Source organism: Felis catus, chromosome B4, assembly GCF_018350175.1.
Source record: "Felis catus isolate Fca126 chromosome B4, F.catus_Fca126_mat1.0, whole genome shotgun sequence".
In the NCBI taxonomy this organism is placed as follows: domain Eukaryota; kingdom Metazoa; phylum Chordata; class Mammalia; order Carnivora; family Felidae; genus Felis; species Felis catus.
In genome coordinates this window covers 36,490,845-36,508,848 of record NC_058374.1, presented here as the reverse complement: position 1 = coordinate 36,508,848, position 18,004 = coordinate 36,490,845, and the positions used below count along the sequence as shown (strand labels likewise).

Here is an 18,004-nt window from a genome sequence, read left to right as displayed (position 1 = left end):
CAAGGGGCAGAGAGAGAGGGAGACACAGAATCCGAAGCAGGCTCCAAGCTCTGAGCTGTCAGCACAGGGCCCGACGCGGGGCTGGAACTCACAAACTGTGAGATCATGACCTGAGCCGAAGTCAGACGCTTAACTGACTGAGCCACCCAGGCGCCCCCCAAAAAATATTTTTTTTTAAAATTTTTTTTAACGTTTATTTATTTTTGAGACAGAGAGAGACAGAGCATGAACGGGGGAGGGTCAGAGAGAGAGAGGGAGACACAGAATCTGAAACAGGCTCCAGGCTCTGAGTCGTCAGCCCAGAGCCTGACGCGGGGCTTGAACTCACCAACCGCGAGATCATGACCTGAGCCGAAGTCGGACGCTCAACCGACTGAGCCACCCAGGCGCCCCCCAAAAAATATTTTTTAATTTTCATCTCTACCAAGCCTCAGGAAAGTAGATCACACAAAAGAATGCTCTGACTTCGGGCTGAGAGGATTCATTGAGAAAAGCCTGGAAGGAAGAACTAGAGACACCTAGAGAGAGAGAGAGAGAGAGAGAGAGAGAGACCCTTGGGAGAAATAATTAAGGCTGGCGGGGAAAGGCTATGTTAATTGAGCTGAGAAGAAAGATGAGCACCTGGGGATTCTTTTGAGAGGTTGCAGGATTGTCTGATCAAGTCTTGGGTACATAATTGCATTCATCTTTCATCACTACTTTAAAAATATATTTTTGGGGGGCACCTGGTGGCTCAGTCAGTTAAGAATCTGACTTTGGCTCAGGTCACGATCTCACAGTTTGTGAGTTTGAACGTGCGCGTCGGGCTCTGTGCTGACAGCGTACCTGCTTGAGACTCTCTTTCTTTCTCTCTGCCCCTCCCCCGATCACTTGTGCTCTCTCTGTCTCTCTCAAAATAAATTAAAAAAATCCATATAAGAGAAACAGCTAGCTATAAGACTAAATGGTAAATATTGGAAGAAAAAATAAAAGGGGAGGAGACAGCGCTGGTTTTGCCAGAAGGTGATTTTGCCAGATCTGCATTTCCTGGAGTGAGAAGAGAAGAAACAAAATGCTGAGCCAGCCCCTGGCATGGTCATGGCAGCTGCTGTTACATGTATAGTTAATCCAGGCCTTGTACTCCGTGTACAGTACCCATGTGGTTTGCACTGAACCTGCCCTCAAATAGTTATCCCAGGTGCTTGTCTCTGTGCCTAAATTGTTGAACATGCATTTAAGGCAGAGGTTTCTCTTTGAGTATGAGGACCCTCTTTTAAGCTCTCCACCAAAAGGTCATGTGCCCCATGAGGCTATAGTTGTACTTTCCACTAAGAAAAGACATAAAGATCCCCTCATTAGGTATTAATGAGATTTTTTTCTCATTTTATTTTATTTTTTTAAAAACTACTCTTTAGGTCCAACATGGGGCTTGAACTCCTGACCTCCAGATCAAGGGTCACATGCTCTGCCAACTGAGCCAGCAAGGCACCCGATTTTTTGTTATCTTAAAATATTTTTTGTTGTATAACATAACCTATACAGAACAGTGCATGGAGCGTATACCCACAACTTAATAAGTTGTTATAAAGGGAACTGCCATGTACCCATTACCCAGGTTGAGAAATAGAACATTGCTGGTGCTCCAGAAATTAATTCTCTTATGTCCTCTTCTCCTCACAATTCCCTTTCCACCCTTAAGGAAACCATTCTCTTGATGACAGTTACCGTAATTGTTTCCCTGCTTTTCTCTCTGGCTTAGCCACCCATGTATGGGTCCCTGAACAATATAGTTTCGCTGTAAATGGAATCATAGTTTATGTATCCTTTTGTTATATATCCTTTTGCTTCTTCTCAACATGATGTTTGTAAGATTCATGCATGCTGTTGCATGGAACTGTAGTTCATTCATTTTCATCACTGCCTAATATTTCATCGTGTTAATATATCACAATTAATTGGTCCATGCATTGTTGATGGATATGTGTGTTGCTTCCAGTATGAAACTGCTAATAGCACAGCTATTCTTGACATGTGTCCTGGTGTGCACGTGGGCAGATGTCTCCAGGAAAATGGAATTGCTGCCTCATCAGGAACACTTTTTTTGGTTTGTTTTTTTTAAAAGGTTTATTTATTTTCGAGAGAGAGAAAAAGAGTGTGAGTGGGGAAGGGGCAGAGAAAGAGGGAGACACAGAATCCGAAGCAGGCTCCAGGCTCTCTGAACTGTCAGCACAGAGTCCAACACGGGGATTGAACCCAAGAACCATGAGATCATAACCTGAGCCGAAGTTGGACACTTAACCAACTGAACCACCTAGGAGCCCCAGGAACACTTTTTTAAAATGTTAACTGAGGAGCCTGGGTGGCTCAGTTGGTTAAGTGTCCAACTCTTGATTTCGGCTCAGGTCATGATCTCACGGTTTGTGAGTTCGAGCCCCACATTGGGCTCTCTGCTGTCAGTATGGAGCCACTTTGGATCCTCTGTCCCCCTCTCTCTCTGCCCCTCCTTCCCCTTTTTCTCTCTCTCCCAAAAATAAATGAATGTTTTTAAAAAAATGTAACAGTTTTATTGACCATACAGCTCACTTGTATAAAGTATACAATTGAGTGTTTTATAATATATTCCTGGAGTTGTGCAACCATTACCACAATCATCAGTAACACTTAAAAATTTTTTTTTGTTTATTTATTTATTTTGAGAGAGCACGAGCAGGGGAGGGGCAAAGAGGGAGGGAGGGAGAGAGACGCTCTATGTGGCCAGTGCAGAGCCTGACATGGGGCTGGAACTCATGAAACTGTGAGATCATGACCTGAGAAAAAAATCAAGAGTTGGATGGATGCTCAACAGACTGAGCCACCCAGGATCCTCCATCGGTAACACTTTTAAATGAATTAGTATTTGATTAATTACAAGGGTCTACATACATGTAGACCATTGCAGTAAAAGTAGGTGGACATATTTATTCATTCCAGAGGTAATGCTTGGTTTGCGTATGTTCTGTGGTTCTGTGGCCCCCCAGGTAAGGAACCACTGCTTTAAGGAATGACAGGTAGAAATTTGTCATTAAAATAGATACATGTTCCTTGAAAGATTTGCTGCGTTAATTAATTCCATAGTACTACAGACTGCTTTAGGGCAGTGGTTCTCAAATTTTATTGTCCATCAGAATCACCTGGAGGTGCCTGGGTGGCTCAGTTAAGACTCTTGATCTCAGCTCAGGTCTTGATCTCAGGATGGAGAGTTTTCAAGCCCTGCACTGGACTCCACGCTGAGTGTGAAGCCTACTTAAAAAAAATTGCTTGGAGGGCCTGTTTAAACAGATTGCTAGGCACCACCCTCAGAGTTTCAGATTCAATAGGTCTGGGTGGGGCTTGAGAATTTGTGTATCTAATCAGTTTCCAACTGATACTGATACTGTTAGTCTGGGGACCGTACTTCTGGTAGCTGGCTATTACCTTGGTAATTAGAGGACTGGGGGCAGAAGGAATTCATTCCATTATTAAATAGATAAGAATTAGGAAAAAGACACTTACAAATTGTTGAAGGGAAAGGAGGCAATTCACAGGTCCTTGTAGTAGCTCAGAGTCTGACAGCAGGAAAGAGAGGAGAAAATATGTGCTGTAAATACTATGGAGACACAGTCAAGAGAACTTGACAGTTGGTTTGGCCTGGAGGGTAAAGGACAGGGAGGAGTCAAAATGGGCAGCAAGATTCTAGGCCTGGATCCAGGGAGAGAATTGGTAGAGAACTAGCAAGATGGAGCAAGATCATGAAAGAAGAGAAGAGGGTGGTCGATCAGTGTCTCAACTTCTGCGCTTCTTGACTCTCTGGGAGGATTTCCCCAACCATCAATTCACTGTCAAAAGGTGACTGATTATTGCCTTCAGGTCCCATTCTTGCAGGGTGAAACCAGAAGCCAGAGATCAGGAGAGTTTTCCTGGGCCATTGATAATGAATGCCTAGTGGGAATTCAGTAACAGTGTTCAGAGGGACTACATAAATTTAACGAATAAGAATGATTCTGAGAACACTGGAAATCATTGAAGCCCTCTTTCTTTTTTTAAAAAATGTTTTTTTTTTTTTTATTGTGAGAGAGAGAGAGCACCAGCAGGGGAGGGCAGAGAGAAAGAGAGAGAGAATCCCAAGCAGGCTCCGTGCTGTCAGCAAAGAGCCCGACACAGAGCTCAAAGCCATGAACCATGAGGTCGTGACCTGAGCCAGATCAAAGTCAGATGCTTAACCAGCTGAGCCACACGGGAGCCTCTGAAGTCCTTATTTATTGCAGTACCTCTCCTACCTTTCTCAAAGCACCTTGAAATTTTCTGTCCCCAATTAAGGGGATAGATACGTCAGTAGAAACAGCTTTTTTGTGGGCTGGGCCATATGGAAGCCAAAAGGGCTCCTTTGTCTCCATGAGAGGCTGGCCTTGATGGCCTGCCTTCTATTTTCGTGGGAGCCAAGGAGGGCTTTTCTTGTTGTTCAGTTGGCAAAGACTTACTGAGCACCTTCCAGTTACCCTTGGGGTACGCTCCTAACCACCGGGGAGAAAATGGTGAACAAAACCGTTGGAAAGAAACAAAATACAAATAAACGGGTAGCATGCCAAATTATGCCGCCTTATAGTAAATGCTGTGACAAAAACATGGAAGAAGCTAGGGAGAGGATGATGGAGGTGGAGCCATTCTCTGGATAGGACGGGCAGGGAAAGTTTCTTTGAAGGTGTGACCTCAGGACAAAGGAGCCTGATCTGCACAGAGAGAAGGGAACAATTCCCAGAAGTCAGCAAGGCACAGAGGGGAGAAACAGCATGAGGGGTGGGTAAGGAAGTATACATAGCAGTTTGCAGTTTCTGGAGCACAAAGTGAAAACCAAAATAGGATGGAAAGGTTGACAAGGGTCAGATTTTTGCAAAGCCTTGCATAATGTGGTGAGGAGTTTTGATTTCATCCTTTAGGAGGTGGGGAACCTTTGAAGGGTTGTAAGCAGGGGAGTCACATGGTCAAATATGAGTTTTGAAAGGAGATTCTAGGTAGCTATAGTCATTGAAAGGTAATGCAATTTTATGCTCTCAAATAGACATAGCCCCTTAGCTTCTCTGCTATGAGGCATCTAAAGCTTCTTTCCATGCTCTCTCCGAACTTTACATTTCTTCACATAACCACTCTGCTCCTCACCTCTGCCAGGGTTTCCCATGAGCACCTCACATCATGCCATCTTTCCTGACGTTTATCTCTTGGTTTGTCTTTTCCCACCCAACATATACATAAACTCCAGCTCTCTAAAAACTATTTTTCTGTTTTATTTTATTAAAAAATTTTTCTTTTAACGTTTATTCATTTTTGAGAGAGACAGAGTGTGAGTGGGGAGGGGCAGAGAGAAACAGAGAGAAAGAGAGAGAGAGAGAAAGAGAGACACAGAATCTGAAGCAGGCTCCAGGCTTTGAGCTGTCAGTGCAGAGCCCAACGCCGGGCTTGAACTCAAGAACCATGAGATCATGGGGCGCCTGGGTGGCTTGGTCGGTTGAGCGTCTGACTTCAGCTCGGGTCATGATCTCACGGTCCGTGAGTTTGAGCCCCGCGTCGGGCTCTGTGCTGACAGCTCAGAGCCTGGAGCCTGTTTCAGATTCTGTGTCTCCCTCTCTCTCTGACCCTCCCCCGTTCATGCTCTGTCTCTCTCTGTCTCAAAAATAAATAAACGTTAAAAAAATTTTTTTTTAAAAAAAAGAACCATGAGATCATGAAGCTGAAGTCAGATGCTTAGCTGACTGAGCCACCCAGGCGCCTCTATTTTTCTATTTTAGTATCTCCAACTTTAAACAGCCAGACCTGTTCACAATCCAGATATCATTTTGGATGAAGAGAAGTCTGGATTCCCCCCAAACACACTTTGTGTGTGTGTATGTGTGTGTGTGTGTGTGTGTGTGTGTGCGTGCGCACTTATACTAGTAACTTTGCAATCAGCCTTTTTTTGATAAACATTGCTTTTTGTGCTACTTCCTATATATCAGGATGTTGTGATCTGACAGTCATACTGTTCACAGCCCCAGTAGCAGGACAATGGTGGAAAGAACAAAAACAAAGCGGAGAGGTGTTATGTTCCAGTGACAGGGGAACTACCAAGCATGGGATATATTTGCCTATGTTCGGGGAGAAGTAGAAAGATCTGGATTCCAAGCCAGGATCTAGCCTCCCTTGTTGTATGAGCAAGTTTCTTAACCTCTTTATACCTTAGTTTCCCTATATTCAAAGTGAGGATAATAATGGCATATACCACATAGAATTTTAGTGAAGAATAAATGGGAGAATTGGATGTAAAATGTTTGGCTCAGTGCATGTAGGAAGTGTCAGTAAGTGTTTGCTCATATTTAGTATTGTCACCGGCTATCAACCAAGAGCCTGTTTTTTATTGTCTAGTAAAACTATACCAGCCACAATGGGGGCATACAGGAAAGTAGGGGAGGTGAGTTCTGACCTTCAGGGAGCTTTGGATCTACTGGAAGAAATATGCACAGTACCAAGACAGCCTGTGTGGGATGGGGTGCTGCAGACTAGTTCCCTGTCTTCACAGGTGCCGAGGAAGTCCCAAATCAATGGAAAGATTTTCATGGCGTGGGATTAATCAAAGACAGCTTTATGGAGAAAGTGAATCTTGAGCACGGATTTGGAAGTATTGCTGTAGATGAGAAAGCATCCTGGGAAGAGGATCAGTAGGAGGGCTTGAGAGAAAAGAGGGCTTATTCTAGGAGCAGAGGGAGACTGGAAAAGATATCCCATAGCAGGAATTTCAGGAGAAGGATGAAATATAAAATGATGCCAGGCTGGGAAGTTTAGAATGATTGAAGACCTGGGAACCACTGTAGGTCCTCAAATGGGAATATTAAGATGCACAATTAGTATTTTAGGATTAGTATTTTAACATGGGTTATGTGGGAGCCATGGGTTAGACCACAGAGAACTGGTCTGTGTAAGGAGGGTGAGCACTTACCTGAAAACAGGGAAAGGAAATATGTGAACCAAGTGCCTTTTAGGAGGTGCTTGTCAAGTGTTTTGAGATCCATAAAGAATCTTTCTCTACAGGGGCACCTGGGTGGCTCAGTTGGTTAATGGTCTGACTCTTGATTTCAGCTCAGGTCATAATCTCACAGTTTGTGGGATAGAGCCCTGCATCAGGCTCTGCGCTTGACAGAGTCTGCTTGTGATCCTCTCTCTTCCTCTCTGTCAAAATAAATAAATAAACATTAAAAAAAAAAAAGAATCTCTCTCTACAGTGGTAAAAGCAGCCACGGGGAGAGGAGAAGGGTCTATCACTCCTGTCCCTTCCCTCCCCCACCCCTGCACCGCCATGGAGATCATCCAATAACTGGCAGATACCTGGACATGAGTGCAGCTAGAAGATCACAAAAGGAGGCACTCCCTTCCCAAAGACTGTTAAGAGGGTCTCTCTTGTTATGTCAGGAATGTTAACAACATTGGAAATGTATTTTTTAATGTTTATTATTAATTTTTTTAGAGAGAGACAGAGAGTGATAGATAGTGATAGAGAGATAGAGACAGAGTGCAAGTGGGGGAGGGGCAGAGAGAGAGGGGGACACAGAATCCAAAGCAGGCTCCAGGCTCCGAGCTGTCAGCACAGAGCCCCATGCGAGGCTCAAGCTCACGAACCAAACTGTGAGATCATGACCTGAGCTGACGTCAGATGCTTAACTGACTGAGCCATCCAGGCGCCCTATAAATGTATTTTTTATGTAGAGTCCACACTCTAGCTTGGACTCACAGCCCCAACATCAAGAGTCCCAGGTTCTACCTAGTGACCCCAGCCAGGCACCCTGCAAATGTATTTTGTAATTACACATTCCATAGCTCCTCCTTGGGTCACACAGAAAGAATTAGCCAGTGGCAACCAGGAAAAGGCTCCCATGGAGGCTGTTGGTTATTTCTGGGTAAGTTTCTAGGTGTGAGGTGCCTGTCTGGGGCAAGAGGGCAGGTGTGGGATGTGACACCATTTCATGTGCGACTCCTGTATGTCACTTGAGTCCTCAGGCTCTGGGGCAGGTCAGTCCTGAACACCCGGTGGTGGTGGCTTTTGTGAACAGTTCATGACCATGTCAAGCCCTTGCCAACTGGGTGGGGTTCTCATGGTTTCAGCCCTTGCTGACTGCTCTGAGGTGTGTGTGTGGAAGCACGGAGGTGTCCCTTTGAGGACAGCCTGGCTGGGGTCAGCCCCACTTGCCCACGTCTCTCTCCTTGGTCTCCTATCTCTGGACTAACTGCATGTGGCCACTTAAAGGAATGCAAATTGGTGACTGAGTCCACCCAGCAAAAGGAAGAGGACCTGGAGCCCTGTATTCAAATATGCACCCCTCTGGTTGGGTAAAGGTGGGCATCACATCTCAGTAAGGGACCTGAGACATGGCACAGCAGGGTCTGGGATGTGCAGCGGCGTCTCTCCCACCCCCACCCCCTGGCCACCTGCCTGTCCCCACAGCAGTTTGAAGAGAGGTGGGCTGGGCAGACATTGCAGAGTAGGGCTTTCCTTAGATTCCATAAAGGACCCTAAATAATGTAAGCCATCACCCCTTACTATTCTTGATCCTTGTCCCCTAACACATCGGGTGTTCACTTGTTCCCTGCCATATCCCTGGCACTTAGAGCTGTAGCTGGCACATACTAGGCCCCCTGTGTGCATCTGATTAATGACTTTAATGAATGAATGAATAACTGACTGAAGAAGTAGGGCAGAGCAGATGTCTGACCAGCTCCTTCTGGCCCTCTGGAAGCATCTCTCCCATCCCCGAACCTCTACTACTGAAGGACAGAGACCCTGGATTCTCTCGTGCTTAACTTTGTTGTTTGACATGACATTCACCTCTCCTAGGAAGGGGAGCTGCTTTGGTTCTCTGAGGAGATCTGTAGTTATGACAAAAGGCAGCACAAGGAATTCCCTTCCCTGTCTTTTCAGTATTTACTAGCTCTTTCTTCCTATGCAGAGGACAGCATCCCTTGGTTGAGTCCTGCTGTAAAACTCACCAATGACCCACAAACCGAGCTTTCAATGTGTCTCACTCATTAAGACCAAACCATGAGTCCCTGCTCAGCTTCCTTCCACCCCAGTGGGATTGAGGCAGAAGTTTCTATGCTGCCCATGCTGATGAAACCAATCCCCAATCTTCTCTCTTCTCCTCCTAGCTCCGCACAAGGAAAGCAAAGAATGTAAGTGAGGGCAGAGTGGCCCTGGGGTTTTGTGACCATGCAGAGGGCAGCTCACGTCTGCCTGCATCCTGAGTGAGAGCATCCTGGGGGGAGGGCGTTGGGGTTCAGTTTCAGGTGTCATGTATCTGGAAGACAGAGAAAGAAGTCCCCACATGTGCTACCATCTTTTTTCCTTTCTTTTTCAAGTTTTTAACATATATTTTTTTTTAATGAGCTGAGAGTTTGATGGAGAGCGCAGGGTGGTAGGAACAGCTGTCAGCAGTGAGTCCTATCTCAGTCCGTGTCTGAGTCCGGTCTCAGCTCTTGTTTGCGAGGGGCGGGATTAGAAGCTATTGGGAAGTTTGGCCTTAGCTGGCCTGTCACTGGGGAGTCAAAGCCACAGTGACCATTAGCAGGCACTGACTCCTGTCCTTGGCTCAGAAACAGTACCCCCCCCCCCCCCCGCCATGGCCTCAGTTGAACCTAGGATTTGCAGAACCAAAAAGATTTCACAGGAGCTTGAAGAAAAGGTGTGACAGAAGTGAGAGACGCTGGTATGAGGGGGGCATCCCTGGGGATAAGAAGTGTCACCCGTGGGGAGACACAACTGAGCACTCTGGCAGTGGAAATGTATGAGGATGTATGTGGGGCAGGCGGGAGCAGGGGTTTTGCAAGAGGCAGGGCGGTGGGAAGGCTGGGGTGGGGGAGGGAGGAGGACCACAGGGAATGGGGGCAGCTCTGACTCCTCAGTCCCCAAGAAGGACTGGTAGGTGGAGTTGAGGATGTTTGCACAAGGAAACTCTTTGAAGCTCTTCTCTGGTCCTCCCCACTCTGGACCTGGTTCCCTCCCCTCCATAAAGCCATTAGCTTCTGGTGCCAGCCCTATCTCTGCTCCATCTCTCTTGGTTCCAGTCGGTGCATTCACAGACCTCCTGCCCTGAGGGAGGGGGAGGATTTATGGGGGGGAGAGGGGAGAGGGGGAGGGGGCATCCTTTAGAGGAGGAGAGGTCTGTTAGGAAAGTAGGGTGTGGGGAGCTGTTAGTCAGCCGGGCTAGAGGCCGGATCATTTCCGAGCTGGCTCTGCATGACAAAGGGGAAAGGAGCAAGTTTCTTCTTTGATCTGCCCCCTGCCGGCCCCACACACCTGCCTGTTGGTGCTCCCGCCCCAGCTGAGATCTCAAGAAGGAAAACCAAAAGGGGGTGGGGACCAGGCTTTGGCCCAGCTTCCCTGGATCCTGCTCAGGCCACCTTCCTCTCTTGGTGGCCCCAGGACAAAAATATCTCCTAGGCTGATGATCCGAAGCACCTGCCGCCCCCTCCCGGAGAGCCTGGAGACCCAGGGCTGCGGGAGCAGTGCGGTGAGATGAGGCGGGGGCGGCGTGGAGCGTGCGCGCCGATGTGTGTTTGCGCGTGTAGAGTCGGAGGTGTTAAGGGGTCCTGGGAAGAAGACTCATTGGGGATGTGGGGTCACGCCCTGGATGGAAGCTAAGGGAGAAACGAGATGGGGGTGGGGGGTGAATGGGAGGGGGTGTGTTTTTATAGACTTACTCCAGGATCCAGAAGCAACGATTTTTCGTATGTTTCCAAGGGCTGGAGGAAAGGTGTTCTTTCGCGGATACAGGCACAGGCGTCAGTTACAAAAAATATGGCAAAGATGTGGGAAGCTCTTGAGCTACTAGGGAAGGGGTCATTGCTTCTGGAAGATGCGTCCTGGGCACAGACATTTGAGGCAAAAGTTGCAGACCAAAGCTGGCTGTGCCCCACTGTTGCTGTCTGTGCTCCTGGCTGCCCTTGCAGGGCCACAGCGCACAGGAGGGGAAAGAGGCCACCCAGGAAGACACCGCCTCATCCGCAGGGGCTTTAGGGGCACACGGCTGGCTGTGGCTTTCACATTTCTCAGAGAAGTTGTCTTGAGAAGGTGCAAAATCCTCGCCCTTCTGTCTGCTATATTCCTGGTAATGGGAATGTGGGAATGCTGGAATGTGGGAACTTTCTTGGAGTGAGAAGAGTACAGATTGGGAGGGAAGACACCTATTTGGCTATAGGTAAATCCAACTCACCAATTGTTCTTAGCCCGCGAAGGAGAGCCTCTGACTGCAGTGAGACATAGAGAGAGGAGGCGATGGATACCCTGGTTTCTTTGGATGTTGGGGAACGGCAGGTGTCTGCTGCAGCAACCAAAGCATCCTCCTTCATGGTGCACGGAGCCACCATTCTTGGAATGACTTGTTTTCATTTCTCTTTTCTAGTTTCTCAGCTCATTGTTTCCTTTGGAATTAGGTCCTGAGTAGGGTTCCCACAGTTTGGGGTAAGAGACTTGGAGGCTCCTATGGTGAGCAGAGTAGCAGTAAGAAATGGAGGTTGGAAAGAGGCTGAATTTCTTTGGGGGAGGTGGGGGGGGGGAGCAGAACTTGACATTAGACCTACCCAGAGCTCATCCTTTGTGCTTCCCTCCTCCTCTCCCCTGGTCCTGCCTCATCTGCTCCATTTCCACATTGATTCTCTCTCTGTTCTGCTTTCTCCAGGGAGCCCCATTTCAGAAGCCGACTGCCCCCGGGGTCTTCCCAGGGCACTGGGGAGGGCCGAGGCCGAGGCCGAGGCCGACCATGCCCAGTCTGCTGCTGCTCGCCGCTGCACTGCTGTCCAGCTGGGCTCAGCTTCCGGCCGAAGCCAGCTCCTGGTGGTGAGTGAGAGGGGCTGAAGTCCTTCTCTACAACCTACGCCTCCTTTGGTAATTAAATGTGGAGAAGGGTCACCGTGTGTTGTGATCATTCCTTTATTCATAGGAATCCTGAGGACTGCTTTTATCCCAGGAAAACTAGGACAGCTTTTTCTCTCACAGGCCCCCAGAGGTAAAGGTTCACCAAGAATAAAGGATTAGTTCATCTGGTGTTTTCCTCTGATCCTGTCTGCATTCCCCTTTTCCTGGACCTTCCTCCGTCCTCATGGGTTGTTAGAAATAGCTCTTGTGTTGCTCTTGGATCAATAAGGATATTGATTTTTTTTTTTTTTCTGTGGGGGCAAGAAGAATAGAATTCCTATTTTAGAAGTCTGATGACCAGATGAGAAATTGAGAGATATGCAGGACTGTGCGTGGCTTTCTTTTATGTTTTGAAGACTAATGTCATTGCCAAGTCAACATGGAAATGGCAGGCACACCCCACCTATTTTGCATGGTCTGCACCCCCCCCCCTGCCCCGCTCACATTTTTATTCTGATGGCAAATTTAACTGAACACTTTACTATGTCTGGTAGAGGATGGAGCCAAAGGGAGAGCCCGTGAACTGATAGAGTGGGTTAGGGGATTTGTGGGTGGGATATGGAAGTGAAAACATTTAGACTATGTTGTGATGTATGAAAATTGGCTTCTGTTTTCGAGGCATAAGGGGAGTTCTATTTCAAGGAGTTTTTCGCTTTCCATCACATATCCTGCACTTGGGCTAAAGTGAACAAGTCGCCCCTACCCCTTGAACAAGTCACGTGCTCTCCTGTTGAGGTTTGGCCGTTTCTGTCCTCTGCTTGGAATCAATGTCCTCTGCCCTCTCTGTCACCTTCTCTGCCTGTCCCCCGCCCTCTCCCTTTTAAGACCCGGTTCACACCATCGCCTTGTAAAAGCTTCTCTCCAGCTGTAAGAGCTCTTTCTCTATCTGATCACTGTGGATGCAGAAGTTCAAGTCTGCCTTTGGCATTTGACATCTCACGCGTCATCTGTGGCCGTGCCTCAGTTTTCCTCCGTTGCCCTTTGAAGGCAGGTGCTCTGTTTTACCAATTTTTCTTCCCAAGCCCTTAGTACAGGGCCTTGTACACAGAAAGAAAGTGTGTGATAAATGCGTTGAATGAATGACTTAATGCTGCACATGGCATATGCTCACTCCTTGGCCTTTTTTCTGCTTTCTGGATCTCTGCTGTAGGTCATTAGCTGTGAACCCGGTGCAGAGACCCGAGGTGTTTATCATCGGTGCCCAGCCCGTGTGCAGCCAGCTTCCCGGGCTGTCCCCTGGCCAGAGAAAGCTGTGCCAATTGTACCAGGAGCACATGGCCTACATAGGGGAGGGAGCCAAGACAGGCATCAAGGAATGCCAGTACCAGTTCCGGCAGAGGCGTTGGAACTGCAGCATCGTGGACAACACGTCTGTCTTCGGGAGAGTCATGCAGATAGGTAAGAGGCCTCCCAGACACCGCCTGGCTGAAGGAACTGGGCTCACCCGGCCTGGGTGCAAGTACCTCGGGACTGGTGCGGAGAGCCCTCACAAGCGTCCAGTTCTCTCGAGGCTGGGAAGCAGTGTGCAAGGCGACGGGGAAGCACTCAGGAAGCAGAGTCTTGGATGATGTGTGGGTGGCACAGCTCAGTGCTCAGCTGGTGCTCCGCTGCTGGCCTCATCCTGTTTGGGACAACCAAACTTCCTCACTCGAGGAAGGTCGCAGAACAGCCGAGCTGAGTTAGAGTGGATTAGCAAGACTGCCTGCCGCCACTGCCCTTCGCCCCAGCACAGGGCAGCTCCCGTGCTCCTGCTCTGGTGGCAGCATTGGGTAGAAAACCAAAAAAGCCTGTATGACTTTTGCCTCTTCCACTTGGACCCTGAGAGAGATAGAAACTTTGAGCCAAATTGCTGATAGCTATCATTAACCTGACCCAGATCCAGTCCTGGCTTTTTCATTCCAAAGGGGATGTGTGTGAAAGTGGGGGAAGGGGACAGACCCAGAAGAAAGAGGAGAGGCCACCTCTTCCTGGATTCCTGTCCCTTCCCCTCTCCCACTTGGACCCTCTGGCTGCCCTATTGCTTGGATGGAGGTGTGATCTGGGGTCTAATTGTTTTAGGTCCTTTTGAAATGCAATCCTCCTCTCCCTGGCAAGAAATTGAGAAATCCGGCCCTATTCTACTGGGTCTGATCCCCAGGGCCATAAAAGGAAGGTGTTAGAGCACTGTATTCTTCTGTCTGCCATTCTCCCAAAAAAGTTTCTCCTCCAAGGATGGCATTCCGGAATTACCTGAGGCTGAGTTTTCCCCAAAGAATGCTTTTAGCAACAAGCAGGGTGTTTGGAAGACCTCTCCTTTCTGACCCTTTTCCCTACCTCCCCTGCCCCATATTGACAAGCGAGGACCAGGGGAAAGTATGCTCTGAACCTTGCTGTTCTCTTCCTTCCTTCAGTATTCACTCAAGGGCCATACAAGGAATTCTCATGTGTTCCTGCAACAGTCTTATCAGGCAGTTTTCCTAAAAAAGAATGGACTTGGGTTAAGTGAGAATTGTTTGTAGTTTATTGATTCTTCTAAATACACTCGGTATATGGTGAAGTCTTAGCAGCACTGCCTGCTCTGGGTTCTGGGGGAGGAAAGTAGGAGACCCAGGTATAGAGAGAGGCATCCACTAATCACTGTAAGGGAACTCCTGTTTCTTTGGGACCTCATGTGTGCCTGACATTGGCTAGATCCTTTTCATGTGTAATTTTGTTTGAGTGAAGGCCAAGAATTGAGCTTTACTTCAGGAAAGAATCCAGATTTGATTGGGGGAATGACCTATGAAAGCAGATCCTACCATTGTCTCTGTATGCTATTCTGTTACAAATGGAACCCTCCGCTTGCCTTCTTTCCACAGTTTCTTTTTGTAGCTTCCCTGCAGACAGACTTATACTACCCAGGAAGTTATCCTCCAGTCATCCCCTTGGGCCCAGGGTGGCTCCTAGTGAGTCTTCTGTCTGCTATCTTGTGTTACAACTTCCCAGAAAGTCCTGCCTTTTTTGAAGCTGCTGCAAGACTCCACCAGCAGAGGGCAGCAGAGTAGCTTGGAGGGAGCTACTGACACTGCCCCCAGCCTTGGTCAGGGGACCATGGGGGCACCTTCTTGGCAGTGGGTGTGGAGCAGAGACAGAGAGCATGGAACTGTCCTGCTGTCTCCTTCTAGGGGATAGATGGCAGGTATCTCCAGCAGTTCCATGGCTGCTGGTTTCTTAGACTTTTTACTTGAGATGGTTTGAGTTTCCACTCTGAGTTGTTCCACATATAGAGAAACTCCCCACCTTGCTCGTCCACTCTGAAGCCTTGCATCATGTCTTGCTTTCTGGGAATGGCACTATGGTCTGTACTAACCAGGCCTGTCGGAGGACCCAAATGCTCCCCCTGAATGCAGAGCTACCCACACTCAGTACCTAATGATGCCCCCAACCAAAAGAGGCAGAGTAATTGCAAGGACAGCTAATCCACCTGAGGACAGACTGGGATCTGAAACCATCAGGACAGACCAGGACCATCAGAGCACATAGTGGCTGCAGTATTACGCTCAGTTGCAGGTACGTTATTTTGAAAGGCAGTTCTGGGAGGAGTGATTTGGCTCTGAAAAGCATGTTTCCTAAAAAACTGAGGAAGAAGTCAGACGTGTAGCCTGGAAAAGAGAAAACATAAAAGGCGCATCAGTTGTTTTCAAAAGCTGAAAGGCTGTCAAACGGAAAGGGATTAGACAGTTTAGCTCCAGTGGGTGGAAGTTATAGGGAGGCATTTTTCAACTTACTGTAAGAAAGAATATTCTGGTGAGTAGAGTCATTAATAGATGATGGGATGGGATGGGTTGCCTTGAAAATCCAGCCTGCTCCCCTGAAAAATGCGTGAAAGGAAGACTCACGGTGGGTGGGTTGTCATTGGGCTGCAGATCAGAGGCTCCTTCCTGTCCCAGAAGGCCCAGTCAGGGGCTTGAGGCTCCATTTTAGCAAGACTTCTCAGACATGGCTCCCTCAAAGAGGGGCCTAGGCCCTCCTCCCTAAAGGCCTTTTGGTCATCCTAGCATCCTGGTTGCTCATTCTCATAGTCTGACTACCCTAGATTAGATAAAGCTCCAGTGGTTTCGGCACTGACTACATGTCGAGCTTGATGGCTGAATCATGAGAGTGACTTCCTGCATCACCTGGGTTTTTCTTGCGTGGCTGCTAGTCCACATCTGACCAGAAGCTGACCCCTGGTTACTTGAGAAACACTGACTTGCCCAGTCTGGTCTGGTTGCAAGCTTCACCGTGTCCTGCCCAGACAATTGAGAAGTAGGGCAAAGTTGAGAGATCACTCTAGACCTATTGATGAATGCAGGCCACTTCCCTGTCCACCTGCCAAGACAGGATTATGGGATGTCTGCTTCTGACCACAAGACTCAAGAGAGGAGGAAATGGAGAACAGAAGATTCTGCCTAGCTTAATCCCTGAGATCAAGATTGGATCTCAGATTCCTGCTAAGAACCTAGCCCTTTTCTTCCATACCTGAGTTTTTATGAGTGGTATTTATTATGACAGCCTTACTGAAACAGAATTCACATGCTGTACAATCACCATTTTAAAGAGTACATACAGGTTGGTGTATATTCAGAGGATTGTGCAACCATCGCCACTGTCCAATTCCAGAACATTTTCGTAACCCTATGAAAAAACCTGCATACCCGTTAGTAATCACTCTCCCTCCCTCCCCTTCTGCTGAAACCCTAGGCCATCACAAATCTTCTGCCTCTATGAATTTTCTTATTATGGACATTTCATATAAATGAGATCATACACTATGTGGTCTTTTGTATCTGGTTCAGTACAGATGCCAAATGCTAGGGGCACCTGGCTGGAGCATGTGACTTTTGATCTCAGGGTTGTGGGTTCCAGCCCTATGTTGGGTGTAGAGATTACTGAAAAATAAAATCTTTTAAAAAATGTTAAGTGATTCACTCAGTATAATGAGTCAAGGTTCATCCACATTGTAGCTTGTACCAGCACTCGATTACTTTGTATGGCTAAATAATATTCCACCGCTTGGATAATGCCACCTTGAGTTTACCCATTCATCCACTGATGGACAATATGAGCTCTCTCCATTTTTTTGGCTATGATGAATAATGCTTCAGTGAACATGCATGTATAAGTTTTTGTGTGAGTGTATTTTTATTTATCCTGGATATATCTTAAGAGTGGAATTGCTAGGTCATATGGTGATTCTGTGTTTAACCTTGTGAGGAGCTGCCAGACTGTTTTCCAAAGCTTAAGGTTCCCACTAGGACTACATGAGCATTCCAGCTTCCTCATATCCTCACCAACTTGTTACTAGTGCCTTTTTTTTTAAAGCTTTTATTTTTTTTAAGTCATCTCTACACCCACTGTGGGGCTTGAACTTACAATCCCGAGATCAGGAGTCACATGCTGTACTCACTGAGGCAGCCAGGCACCTTACTATTGCTTTTTTGATTATAGCCATCCTCGTGAGTGCACAGTGGTATCTCACTGTGATTTTGATTTGCATTTCCCTAGTGGCTGAATATTATTTTTTCATAACATTTTTTATTGAAGTGGAACATAACAGGAGTTTTTTGTGTTTTTGTTTTGTTTTGTTAATCTCAGTAAGATCTCTTTTTAAGTTTATTTATTTATTTTGGGGGTGGGGAGTGTGCATGCAAGTGAGGGAGGGGCAGAGAGAGAATGAGAGAGGGAGAATCCCAAGCAGGCTCCATGCTCAGTGCACAGCCCATGCTGAGCCTGATGTGGGGCTCGGTCCCAGAACCCTGGGATCACGACCTGAGCCGAAATCAAGTTGGATGCTCAACCGACTGAGCCACCCAGGCGCTCCTACATCATATGAGTTTTTAAGTGGTTAGAGGAATACAGTTCAGATTTTCTACGGGGAGTGATTTGGATATTTGGAGAGACCATGCTGAGGGTCCTATAGATGTGGTTTCCCAGTGTTCATGAGTTGGGAGGCAGTGTGGACCCCATAGAAGACAGAGGGAAACAGCTTGGATGATCCTGGACATTGTAATTCGGGTTCACTTCTACTCCTGGTCTTTGCCACTATCTAGCTAGATAATGGCAGCAATGAAAAAGGCA

At 47.4% G+C, this 18,004-nt stretch overlaps 1 protein-coding gene and 1 long non-coding RNA gene across 2 annotated transcripts in view; one reads left to right on the top strand and one right to left on the bottom strand.

The window, feature by feature from the left end:
- The window catches only part of WNT5B (Wnt family member 5B), a 106,056-nt gene that overhangs the window by 80,708 nt on the left and 7,344 nt on the right, over positions 1 to 18,004 (top strand). The window contains exons 2-3 of the mRNA XM_023256605.2: positions 11,691 to 11,848; positions 13,077 to 13,324. Of these exons, the coding sequence (XP_023112373.1) occupies positions 11,691 to 11,848; positions 13,077 to 13,324 (406 nt within the window). The remainder of the gene's footprint in view (positions 1 to 11,690; positions 11,849 to 13,076; positions 13,325 to 18,004) is intronic.
- On the bottom strand, positions 14,404 to 16,134 carry LOC109501418. Its single transcript, XR_002159460.3, has 2 exons — positions 15,673 to 16,134; positions 14,404 to 15,546 (listed from the first exon to the last, which is right to left on the bottom strand). It is a non-coding gene; the product is annotated as an uncharacterized LOC109501418 (long non-coding RNA).